The following is an 11,822-nucleotide window of genomic DNA, read 5'->3' on the forward strand; positions in this document are numbered from 1 at the left end:
TGTCTATCAACAAAGGGCTTTTGCCACCAAGATTATGCATCTCTTATTTGTCGCATGACTCGCATTTATGATTTTGTTCTTGACAGCAAAATATTGCATTCTCTCAAAAACATTGATGTTTTATAAGTTACAAAAAAGTTTATATAATGTGTGATGATTAAGCTGAGACTTGTCCCCACTTTCTTTATGAAGTTAGCCTATTACTTTGTGCAACTCATTACAAACACAAATCACAAATCAAGTCAGTCGTGTAATTTTATTCAATAATATTATGATACCATTATCCAACTAAAATAAAGAAAAATATCCCCTATAGGAAATGTTATTACAGATACCAACAAATTATTGATCCCCATTAGGATTTGGTCACAAAACAACCAGAAAGGTTAGGAATTCAGCAGCACGTCTGATAAAAGATATCACACACTGACAAAAAATCTGTTGGTCATCATGAAACATTTCAAAGTTGTACAGTATAAAAAAAATGCATAAAGTCTTGTGTTAAACATCAATACATTGTCCGTCATATTGCTTATTACCATCTTCAAATGAGATGTAAAAACAAAACCAATGTAAATGTTGGGTCCCACTTTAAATGAAGTACAACTTCTAAAGGGTTTTGTATAGCATACATAAAGGCTTCATAAGCACTACATCAATGCGTCACAAATCATCTTTAAGCGTATGTCATCAGGGCGGCAGGTAGCCTAGTGGTTAAAGCATTGGGCCAGTAACCGAGCTGACAAGGTAAAAATCTGTTGTTCTTTCCCTTATAGGAAATGCCATTGTGATGTCATTGTAAATAGGCCATCATTGTAAATAAGAATTTGTTCCTAACTGACTTGCGTAGTTAAATAAAGGTTACATTTTAAAATAAATAAAAAACGGATTAAATGGTGTGTTGTTACATTTGGCAATTCACCCTACAGTGGGAATGGTTGTCACTCTTTATGACATATGGTTATAGATGATTATTTAAGCATTTATGTAGTGCTTATGAAGTCTTTATGTATGCTTTATAAGTTGTACTTCATTTAAAGTGGGACCAAATTTTGTTTGTACCAATAGACATCTGCACCAAGAGATGTCTCTTATGCATAATCAAGTTTAGAGAAAGTTAGTATATCTAACTAGGTATATATATTTATTTTATTTAACTAGGCAAGTCAGTAAAGAACAAATTCTTATTTACAATGACGGCCTACCGGGGAACAGTGGGTTAACTGCCTTGTTCAGGGGCAGAATGACAGATTCGAGATTCGGGATTCAGGTCGGGATTCGATCTAGCAACCTTTCGGTTACTGGCCCAACGCTCTAACCACTAGGATACCGGTCACCCCCATTGTTGGAATTTACACAAAACACAATCATGGTAATTTATTAAGACAAGGTTATGTGGTCTTTAATTTGAACAGGTCTACTCCAGGTTAATAATAATAATATTATTTATTTATTTTACAAATTGCCAACATTGTAATTAATAAAAGGAAAACTAATCAATCCATCACCACTAGTATAGCACAAGTTTCAACATTTAAATGTGCCATTGAGATGTATCACTTTATTACTGCCTGCTGATTAACTGCCAACCACTGGGAGGTATGAAAGGGCCAGAGCTACTAGAGCTGCTAATAGAAGACCATCTAGTATCAGTCGCTGGAGACGTGAACCCCTAGGTTTTCTTCCGTGACCTCTACTCTTGAACCACTGCACAACCTCCTCCAGGTTATACTCCTGGGGCTCATAACCCAGCTCGGCCTTGGCCTTCGCCATGCTGAAGTAATGAGTCACTCCGGTCTTATACACCTCTGTGCGTGTGAGCAGAGGCTGGAAGTTATAGATTGGGCCGATGAGATGGTGAATCATCTCAGTGAGGAATGCAACAAAGTAAATGAGAGAGAGGGGTAGACGTAGTTTGGGGAAAGAGTAACCCAAACCCTCCACCAGAGGTCTGAAGAACTCAAAGTTGTTGACAGGTTTTCCATCTGAGATGAAGTATGCCTGTCCAGCAGAGCGGTGCTGGTGCTCTGACATCAGAGCCTCTGCAGCTAGTTCGTGTGCAGACACCAGGTTGTCTACATGGACAAACTCCACTAAACTTCTTGGATCTCCATACACAAACCTGAATATCCCCTTCTCTATGTACCCAACGATCCTGGGCAGGTGCCTCTGCTCGCCAGGCCCATATATACCGGCTGGACGCAGAGCACAGGCCCTCAACACACCTGTCCCGTCCTTCAGCTCTGTACCACTGGCTTTCATCACGGCCATCTCAGCTACCGACTTGGTTCTGGAGTAGTGGTCAGGGTGGAGATGGAGAGGTAGGTAGGGGAGGCTTTCGTCACCACCCTCAATGACTTGGCCTCCGAACACTACGTTGAAGGTGCTAGTGTAGATGAGTCTGGAGACTCCAGCCTCTACACAGGCCCTGAGGACATGCTCTGTGCCCTGGACATTCACCTCTTCAATCAGCTTCCTGTTCAGCTGCTCCCTGCCAGACATGCCATAGGAGGCGATGTGGAAAACACAGTCCATGCCAGTGACCGCCTTCTCCACCTGAGCATATTCACGAATATCTCCCTTTAGGAACACAATGCCCTCTGGAACCTCTAGGCTGGGTGGGCTCATATCAAACAGAACGACTTTAGCTCCCTTTTTATGTAGTGAGCAGGCAAGGCTGTAAGAAATGAAGAATAGAGTGATCCTGTTAATCTGGAATATTGAGTATAGGGAAACCTTTCACATGTAGTGAGGGATATTCTAGGAATGTTCAGTTCAACATTAAAAACGAAATAGGAAAGTCATTAGCCTACTTATGAACAGTGCTTGACTTGGACTGAAATAGGTGCAGATAGTTATTTTGGGTGGCAGTACTGTTTATATTTAGGTGCAGGAGCTCCACAATACTTTTGAGCTCATATTCTATAAAAGGAACAGGAGCTTAAGCAGTAGAACATTTGATGTGCTGGTACTCAGCTCCGGTGAGCTCCTGTCCAAATTAAGCACGGCTTATTAAGCTACCATTAGTAAGTCACAACAATTTGTTGTTAGCAGGGATTCAATTGATGGGGTGATAAGGTTCTGCCACTTTAGTATGTAACACAGAATAAATAGACAATAGTGAATAACATAATTTGAATAACTGGTATGATAACTCCCCCTAGTGGGGTTTAGAACTACCGGTACCGAATTATTTTGCACATTCACTTGGTAATGTAGAAGTTCTCTTCTGTATTGATGCGATGAAGACTGTGTATAGGCAACAATGTAAAATATGTATATTTTGATGGGCTTACCGGAAACCAAAATATCCACTGCCACCGGTAATCAAAAACGTGCATATTCGCGCCTTTTCCATTTCACTGAAAAGAAAACTTGAAGGTCATTGTGTTTGAAATAACACCACACAGTACCTTCAAAGAGAGCATGAATTAACACATTGAATTTGTAAAAGAGACACGTGCCGAAATGTATAACAACTTGCAACCTCATCACGTCTACAGTAGCCATACTTGTAAGATTGTGACCTATTACTTGATAGTGCTACCTTGACGTTTGGCTACATTAGCTTCATGAAGCAACATCTGATGCAAACTAGTTTAGCTACATAAGAGTACGACAATGACAGTTGTGTAAACCTGTACCGTATCAATCAGATCGCTGACATATTTTACTGGTCTACAGGCTGTGATCGAGGCTATTGAACATCAAACACTTTAATTTCAATTGAAAAACAGGCTTTTACCTTGGCGTTATAACGTAGCAACCTTATCGTTGGGGTGTGACAGGCTTACAAACAACTTCCTTGGGCGGAGCTAGTGGAATTCTTGGAAGGAATTGCGAGCGGTTTCATGACTTGTTAGTGCATGGGCTACGCAAACTTCCTACTTTACACTTTTGTCGTGGTAGGTAACTCCTCTTTATTGACAGAGAATTAGAGCTTTTTTAAAACATTTTTTTATTTGACCTTTATTTAACAATTCAGTTAAGAACATTCTTAATTACAATGACGTCCTTGTCGGTCAAACCCTAACCCTGCGACTCTCGGTCAATTGTGCACCGCCTTGTGGGACTCCCAATCATGGCCAGTTGTGATACAACCTGGAATCGAACCAGGGTCTGTAGTGACACCCCTAGTATTGAGATAGAGTGCCTTAAGACCACTGAGCTACTCAGGAGCCCATATATCAGGGATTGTATATGTTGTCCCTGCCAGGGACCTCAATTCAGGATGTTGTCACAGGAACATCCCATTTCAGTGTATCTGAAATGTACAACAGTTCCCATACATACACCACAAGTAGTGATGGGCATTCCAGCTCTTTTCAGTGAGCCGGCTCGTTCGGCTCAGCTCACCAAAAAGAGACGGCTCTTTTAGCTCCCAAACGACTCTTTAAACAAATATGTTTTGTCTTTTTTCAAGTCAAACAGTTTGCGATAGTTTGACCATGATTGGTGTTAAAACAATTCTAATTAAAGGAAATCTTACTCTACCTTAACCACAATTTATTTAGAAATGCATTGGTTTGTTATGAAAAATAATGCTATTAAACATTTACATTAAAGTATAACTTAATGTATATAAACAAAGTGCATATAAATCTAACCATTCAAAACAAATACAATCTGAACAGCATAATAATAGAATATTGCACCATTTCAAAGAAAAATACATAACAATGTGCAAAACTGCAGCATCCCACTTAAAACATTAAACTGGTCCCTCTTTTCTCTCTCTTCTTGATTGCCATGTTATAACCAACAGCACACAGCAATGCTGACTATATTTTGCTTTTATGAAAGATTTGCATTCAGAAATCCAAGCTGCCTCACTTTCGAGGGGCTGATGCGGTTTCTTTCCTCAGTCTCCTTGTCATGACTTTAGTAAGCCGTGGGAAGACAAAAGCCTTGTTCTTCCACCAGCTCAGAGGATCTGCAGATCTCTGGAAGGGCACCTCCAAATAGGATGGGACCTCCATTATGGCATCTGCTGAGGGATTCCTTCATGCTGCATACCCAGTTGCTCTCTCGTCAAACAGCATCCAAACAGCAGATGTTTGTGGCACTAACGCTGGTGCTTCTGCTCCATCTGATCCTTCTTCTTCCTGTTGCCCTGGTGCCTGAGCCAGCTGACTGCTAGGGCTGTCCCTCCCTGCTGCTGAGGTTATTCTGTGAAGAGCCTCATCAATCGCTCTGGCGTTACTGAAGGCTAACTTCTTAAACCTGGGGTCAAGTGCAGAGGTTTCTAATAGCACGTGATTATATTCCATTCCGTGGAACTTTCTGGCCATTGATGAACCTAGGGTGTCCATCAACTCTGTCAAGTCCTGTGGTTACATTTGCTTCTCTCTGGCGACTGGCTGTGATTCGTTGCAGACCCTTAACAGGAGTATAATTGTTGAGGTGTCACATAGCTAAAAAGAGAGAACAGAAACTTGTTAGTTCAGGTTTATGTTTTGTCTACGGATACTACATTTTCATCTACTGCTTATACATATATAATATTGGATTAAATAATGATGTAGTAATAACTGCTTCCTGTACCTTTCTCCACTAATCTCCACAATGACCTGCTCAATGGGTTCCAGGACTCTGCACACCTCCACCACTTCCCATTCCTCTTGGGTCAGAGCATCAACAGGTGCATTGACAATGGCCAGGGTAGAGATGATGGCATCCTTTGACTCAAGAAACCGTTTCAACATAAAATGTTGAATTCCACCTTGTAGTGCAGTCTTGTTCAGGCCTCAGCTCAGGCATCCCCTGCTGGCGTTGTGTAGACTTTAGTTTTCAGCACCTACTGTGCTCCTGTGGAAGTATTCCACAGCTGCTTTTACCACTGTCCACCGTGGGCTTTATCACCTTCAGAGCATCTCTTACAATCAGGTTGATTGTGTGGGCAAGACATGGATGATGGGTCCATTTTAAAATGTTCATGGCTTTGGTTATGTTTGCTGCATTGTCGCTAACAAAACAGACCACTTTTCCATCTACTTGCCATTCTCTGGCCACTCTCAACAGTTCCTCTGCCAAGTTCTCTGAGGTGTGTCTGTCGCTGAATTCAAAGTAGTCCAGAAGACAGCTAGACATCGAAAAATCTTCAATGAAGTGACATGTAACCGACATGTAAGAAGTGGTTACCCCTGATGTCCAGCACTCTTTCCCGCACTGAAGTCTCTCATACAGTTGTGGAATAAGTGATTTTGAAAGGATTTTCCTGTTTGGAATTGTGTACATTGGATTTAGACTATTGCTATAATTTATGAAACCTCTGTCCTCCACGATCGAAAATGGCTGTAAATCGATGGCAATCATTTTAGCCAATGCAATATCAATTAGGCCTTGTTTTGCTACAGACATATTTTGGCATAAACTGGTCCATAGAAGACTGCGTTGTCATGGGTCGCGGAGTAGGCCTACTTTACTGAGTGGATACATCTCCAAGTGTGTAGGTGCTGGCTCCACCACTATCACTAGCAGGCCAGCTAGTTTCTCGAAGCTCCGCTACGGCTAGCGTCACAGTTGGGTGCACAGTTCCCATATGCCGGTGTAGGTTGTGCGTAGAACTAGCTTTATATTAGATTTTGTTTTTGCAAATTCTACACTGTGCTCCAATATTGTCTACATTATTAAAATGCATCCAAATGCTACTGTGCGTCCGACTCATTTTCCAGATGTTATTTTCACAGCGGTCCTTCCTCTCCCTCCTCCGCTGCTAAGTGAGTGAGTTGGCTCGGCCCTCTCTCGTGCATCTTTGGTTCATTGGTTGACACTGCGTGTCTGATTGACAGGAACAACAGGTGAGGCTGTTAGTCTGAGCAGGCAGTCAATGTGTGTGCGCTTGAGCATTTAGGCCTATATTATTTTATTTATTTTTTCGTTCTTTGAATTAGTTAATTATTTTCATTTAAATCGTTAGATTTTTTATATCTTATTTTTTTATAAATAGATTCAGCTCTTCTGATATGCGAGCCGGCTCTCAATGTTCACCTACAAGAGCCGACTCGTTCGCGAACGACCCATCACTAACCACAAGGCTCCAGTGTTTTACAAGTGAGGTCCCTTATGCAAGGCTCACTCGTGAACTTTAGTTTTGTTTTCCAGTACATGAGCAAAGTCTAGGGTGCTCCGTTTTAATCATGTAAGAGGCATTCTTATCTCTTTTAATGCACAACTGCTTTGCCCTTCTTGCCCTGCAGAACTCTGAACATTGAAAGTAAGTAATCATCAAATGGAAATGAAAAATAGCTGCCTGTGCCTCCATGTAGTATCACAAGTTTTTGTCCATTCTTTAATCCTTTATCCTTCAATTCAAGGATAAGGCCTATGTGGTGGTGTTTCAATTGAAAATAGGATCTTACTCCATGTGAAAAACAAATTGGGAATGAGACATTAGCGGATGTCAGTTTCTGTATATGTAGTCATAAATCCTGCAAAAGCATAAACTCATGCAGTGTCTTTGTTTTGTTATCTCTTGGGACAAAATTAATCTGGAAGAGTACTTCAAGAGGATCAGGTTCCACGGCCCATTTTCTAAACCAGACCTTGAAAGACTGAACCAGGTCCACAAACACCATGTGATGTCAATACCATTTGAAAACCTCAGCATTCACTGTGGTGAGAAGATCACTATGGACCATGAGTTGATTTTCAATAAGATTGTGAGGAGCAATCGGGGGGGTTGGTGTTGTGAGAATAACCTCCTCTTTGCTTGGGTGCTAAAAGAGATGTGTTATAATCCAGTAACACTGGGTTCAAGAGTCTACAACAACACCATAAACCAGTTCGGGCCAAGAGACTCTCACCTCATCAACAAGGTGGTCATTGATGGGACTGCTTACATTGCAGACGTGAGCTTTGGGGTATCCTCCCAAATATGGCACCCTCTTGAGCTCGTCTCCGGGAAGGACCAGCCACAATCCCCTGACGTCTTCCGTCTCATACAAGATGGAGACCTGTGGAAGTTGGAGAAGACTGGTCGAAATCCTCTGGTTCTCAATGAGGCCTTTACCAACTCGCCTCTGGTACACAAGAGCCCAACCTAGAAGATCTAAGGCTTCACCCTGGTTCCCGTGGGGTTGATAATTTCCTAGAGACTTCCTAGAGACTTTTGGATCTGTCTTCAGACAGATCCAAAGTCTCTATTCACCAACAAGTCCATCTGCTCACTGCAGAAGGCTACAGGATTCAGAGCTCTAATTGGCTGGACCTTCAGTGAGGTCACCTACAACAACCAGGATGGTTTTGATGTTTTCGATATGAAAGATATATGTTGATGATGTGGATAAAGTGCTGAACGAAATGTTTAATGTGTAGTTAGCAAACAAGCTGGTTCCCATAAACAACAAAGCTGGCTACACTATTTAAGAACTTGATTGCCTGTAACATTTCATATTTAATGTGATGTAATTGTAACGTAGCCGAGGCAAATCTAGTTGCTGCTACATTGACCAAAGATTCCTCACAACGAGATCAGTGAGATTTACAAAACACATTTAGTATTCTGTCAATATAACACAATTATTTCACCAGAGTTGTTTGTGCGGTCTTTGAACAGTCAAGAAAGATGATTTTAAACAAATACATATTCAATGGTTATTTAGTCTCCGCAACCTACTTTCAGATCATATCTGAAGAGTGGATGCGTATGTGCTAGGGGTTGCGCCGAAGCAGTTACTTGTTTAAACCAATCACTGTACATTTTCCGAAATCGGCCAATCCACGTTAAGGTTTTCGCCTGTTCCCAATTGCCCATCGGCCAATCCACGTTAAGGTTTTCGCCTGTTCCCAATTGCCCTGGAGAACTAGCTAGCACGTCCACCAGCCAGAGAAAAGAGCAATGAATTCCTTGGAACAGGCCGAAGGTAGTCAACATGGCAAGCAAATTAATTTATTTTCACAAATCATGATGCATGTTATTATAAGTGAAGTTTCGCTATAAAGTAAAACACACGGTGACAAACGTGCCTTCACAATTCACTTGAGTCGTTTGTTAGCTTGATTAGCCAGCCGCGGTGACGTAGCTAGCTAGGCTAACCTTTTCTCTTAAAGGACATTCATTTGTAAATTCGTCAAAATACCAAACTCAAGCTAATTACATTTTTGCTGATTTCCCTCCGCGGGGGTTCGACATTAACTTGTACAAAATAAATGCACACAAAGGCTTGTTAGCTACAATAATTAGCCGGCTAGTTAGCTATGCTGTAAATAGTTAGCATACCGGTAGTTGTTAGCCCCAGAAGACCACCGCTGCACGCTCACCTGGACAGGTAGCGCCAGAACGGTTAAACAATGCAAACGTATCCGCGTACTTTACCTCATTTGATTGATTCTATTTATGTCCAGGTCATCACAAAGGTCGTTAACTATAGGCTTGTTTTGCCAGTCCAAACTAAACATAATTCAGTCCCTTTGGACAGGCGTCCTCGTGAAGATGTAACGGTTAACTCTGAAGCTACAATTTACTCTTCCAATAGCAATTCAGTGGAATCGGAGCCTTCACTATGCAGTTGTGCTTAATTTACTTTTTGAATTACTCCATCGGTTCCAAACCAATCAAGCACAGCGCATATAAAGGATATTGTATGTTCCTTCATGTGGTGTTGATCAAGAACATTGATAGAAATGTAGATGAATGCCCTGACGCACAGCTTGTTGTTGCAGATCTAAAAGCTTTTGAGAGAAGATTAACAGAATACGTCTCCTGTTTGCAACCTGCAACTGGGAGGTGGCGAAGTAAGTATTTGTAGTTCCAACTCTGTCTAACCATAATGAATGACGCTTGAAACTGACTAACTATAATCAATGACTACACTGCAACTGTCAAACTATAATCATTTCAAGAGTAAATGGCCTCCCAGCCTGAGTATTTTGTATTTTCTTGTACCAGGATTCAGGCCCACATTATTCTGGCACTTTTTTTATGGTGATATAATTCAATATCTCACATTGTTTCAGTGATTCTAATAGTGGTCTCAGTTTGTACGGCGACTGGAGCCTGGAACTGGTTGATAGACCCTGACACACAGAAGGTCAGTATGTTTGTGATGGCAGCTTGATTGTGTATGTGATAAAGTAGGATACCTTTCACACAGATCAGTGTGTTAGTGATTTTAGTTTAGTTGTGTGTGTTTGCCTGTCTAATCTCTCTACCTCCGGCTGTCTTTCTCAGGTGTCTTTCTTCTCATCGTTGTGGAACCATCCGTTCTTCACCATCAGCTGCATCACTTTGATCGCTCTGTTCTTTGCTGGAATACACAAACGAGTCGTTGCACCATCAATGTATCCTTCCTCTTTTTTAAAGTTCCACACTTAATCTTTTCAGTAGGATTGTGAAGGAGAATTGTCAATATAGTATCCCAGGTCTTTAGATGTTGTACAGATGAAATTGTGTCATTCCAAACTTTATCCGCAACGTTATATTCCATTTTGTGCAACTCAAGACTTTTCTTCTACCAGCTGTGTTGCGTGGGCTATGTCCGTGTACATTTACAATAGGGACTCGCTCGGCCTGCACAGCTGCGTGGGGGAAACGGTGCTACTTGACCAAAATTGATTAAAATGTTGCGGATAAAGTTCGAAATGACACAATTTCATGTGTACAACATCTAAAGACCTACATCACTGTACTGAACATAATCCTTTAAGTAAATAGTGATACTGTTGGATGGTTAATGACAGCTATGTTAGTCGCTCTGGATAAGAGCGTCTGCTAAATGACTTAAATGTAATGTAAATGTCTATGGACCTGGTGGCCTTAATAATCCTATACATCACTATACTGAGAGCGTGTTTGTTTCCCCCCAAAAATGTGTTGTTGCTTTTGTTCATGTCTTGTGTGGCCTGATACTGCACAACAAGCAATGAGAAATTGAATCGCTGTTGTGGTTAGTTTCTCAAAAACAAGCCAAATCACAAGAGAAGTGTCTGGACCCTTCTATAACATGAGATTTACTTCAGAAATAGGACAATTCTCCTTTAACTCACTCTCTTTAAGTATTGCAGCTCGCTGTCGGACAGTTTTAGCGGAATACAACATGTCCTGCGATGATGTAAGTTCCATAAATCATCTTCGTTGAGATTACCTTAATTCCCAATCAATTCAATCCAGCTGTCATGTTTTTGGTCATCCATTACATAATTTAAAAGTATGATTTTGAATTATTCCCTGTACATCTATGCATTGTATTGACTTTGATGGTTATGTCTCTTACAGACGGGGAAACTAATTCTCAAACCACGGCCACACATCCAATAACCACAAACTTGGAGAGGTGGGGAAATAAAATGTTCTTAATGACTATGTTGATTCCCACTGAAAGACAGACTGACACAAGGACCATAATCCTGTTTGGAGGATCTGAAACAATGTAAGAAGGAAGGAGATTGGGGAAATACAGAGGGGTGATTATGTTGTGCTCCATTACGTATTAATGAAGGATTGTGAGGGGAGAGGACATCAAACACCTTTTTAACAGCATCTCAGTCAGTGTTATGGTTTCCCTTAAAGCTGCTTCTGGGCTCACACACCCTTTGACATAACTCATTCGCCATGAGTTCAGATGTGTTTATTTCTAATGATGACAGGCATTTGTTTTAGATAAATCTTTCTATTTTTAAACTAATTGTTATATACCTAATAAATACTTGTATGAAATGTGTTTCCTGTGATTTACTGTAGTATATGATTGCAACCTGTAGACTTCGCTATGCTTTTGCTTCAGATTGTGAATACCTGTACAACTTGTTTGAAAGTATCTCCTCAGTGTGTAATTGTCTTTACAGTTATTTTTATTGTATTCATACGTATAAGCATTGTTTAA

General features: G+C 40.9%; 2 protein-coding genes and 1 pseudogene across 5 annotated transcripts; 2 read left to right on the forward strand and 1 right to left on the reverse strand.

Moving 5' to 3' along the window:
• Positions 1-237: 237 nt before the first annotated feature.
• Positions 238-3,838, reverse strand: sdr42e1 (short chain dehydrogenase/reductase family 42E, member 1). Of its 3 annotated transcripts, none has more exons than XM_029639826.2 (3): positions 3,746-3,838; positions 3,297-3,362; positions 238-2,677 (listed from the first exon to the last, which is right to left on the reverse strand). In XM_029639826.2, exons 2-3 carry the CDS (start codon positions 3,356-3,358, stop codon positions 1,579-1,581), a joined length of 1,161 nt encoding a protein of 386 aa, XP_029495686.1. In that variant the 5' UTR covers positions 3,359-3,362; positions 3,746-3,838; the 3' UTR covers positions 238-1,578. The 3 variants fall into 3 exon arrangements, with proteins under 3 accessions (XP_029495686.1, XP_029495687.1, XP_029495688.1); XM_029639827.2 differs by having other exon boundaries at positions 3,297-3,413; positions 3,746-3,817; XM_029639828.2 differs by lacking the exon at positions 3,746-3,838 and adding an exon at positions 3,645-3,683.
• Positions 3,839-7,429: 3,591 nt separating this feature from the next.
• LOC115113766 (arylamine N-acetyltransferase, pineal gland isozyme NAT-10-like) lies at positions 7,430-8,528 on the forward strand (annotated as a pseudogene).
• Positions 8,529-8,758: 230 nt separating this feature from the next.
• LOC115113768 (nuclear envelope phosphatase-regulatory subunit 1) lies at positions 8,759-11,656 on the forward strand. 2 transcript variants are annotated; one of them, XM_029641747.2, is made up of 6 exons: positions 8,759-8,876; positions 9,664-9,735; positions 9,958-10,031; positions 10,172-10,281; positions 10,997-11,051; positions 11,216-11,656. In XM_029641747.2, exons 1-6 carry the CDS (start codon positions 8,840-8,842, stop codon positions 11,255-11,257), a joined length of 390 nt encoding a protein of 129 aa, XP_029497607.1. In that variant the 5' UTR covers positions 8,759-8,839; the 3' UTR covers positions 11,258-11,656. The 2 variants fall into 2 exon arrangements, with proteins under 2 accessions (XP_029497607.1, XP_029497608.1); XM_029641748.2 differs by having other exon boundaries at positions 8,759-8,864.
• Positions 11,657-11,822: the final 166 nt, after the last annotated feature.

Source organism: Oncorhynchus nerka, linkage group LG28, assembly GCF_034236695.1.
Source record: "Oncorhynchus nerka isolate Pitt River linkage group LG28, Oner_Uvic_2.0, whole genome shotgun sequence".
In the NCBI taxonomy this organism is placed as follows: Eukaryota; Metazoa; Chordata; class Actinopteri; order Salmoniformes; family Salmonidae; genus Oncorhynchus; species Oncorhynchus nerka.

Excerpts from the sequence above, each read along its gene's own strand:
- sdr42e1 (XM_029639826.2), bottom strand. The coding sequence starts at position 3,358 with ATGGAAAAGGCGCGAATATGCACGTTTTTGATTACCGGTGGCAGTGGA. Across the intron at positions 2,678-3,296 it reads AGTGGATATTTTGGTTTCCG|CCTTGCCTGCTCACTACATA; the intron begins GTAAGCCCATCA and ends CATTTCTTACAG.
- LOC115113768 (XM_029641747.2), top strand. The coding sequence starts at position 8,840 with ATGAATTCCTTGGAACAGGCCGAAGGTAGTCAACATG. Across the intron at positions 8,877-9,663 it reads GGCCGAAGGTAGTCAACATG|ATCTAAAAGCTTTTGAGAGA; the intron begins GCAAGCAAATTA and ends TTGTTGTTGCAG. Across the intron at positions 10,032-10,171 it reads TAGACCCTGACACACAGAAG|GTGTCTTTCTTCTCATCGTT; the intron begins GTCAGTATGTTT and ends TGTCTTTCTCAG.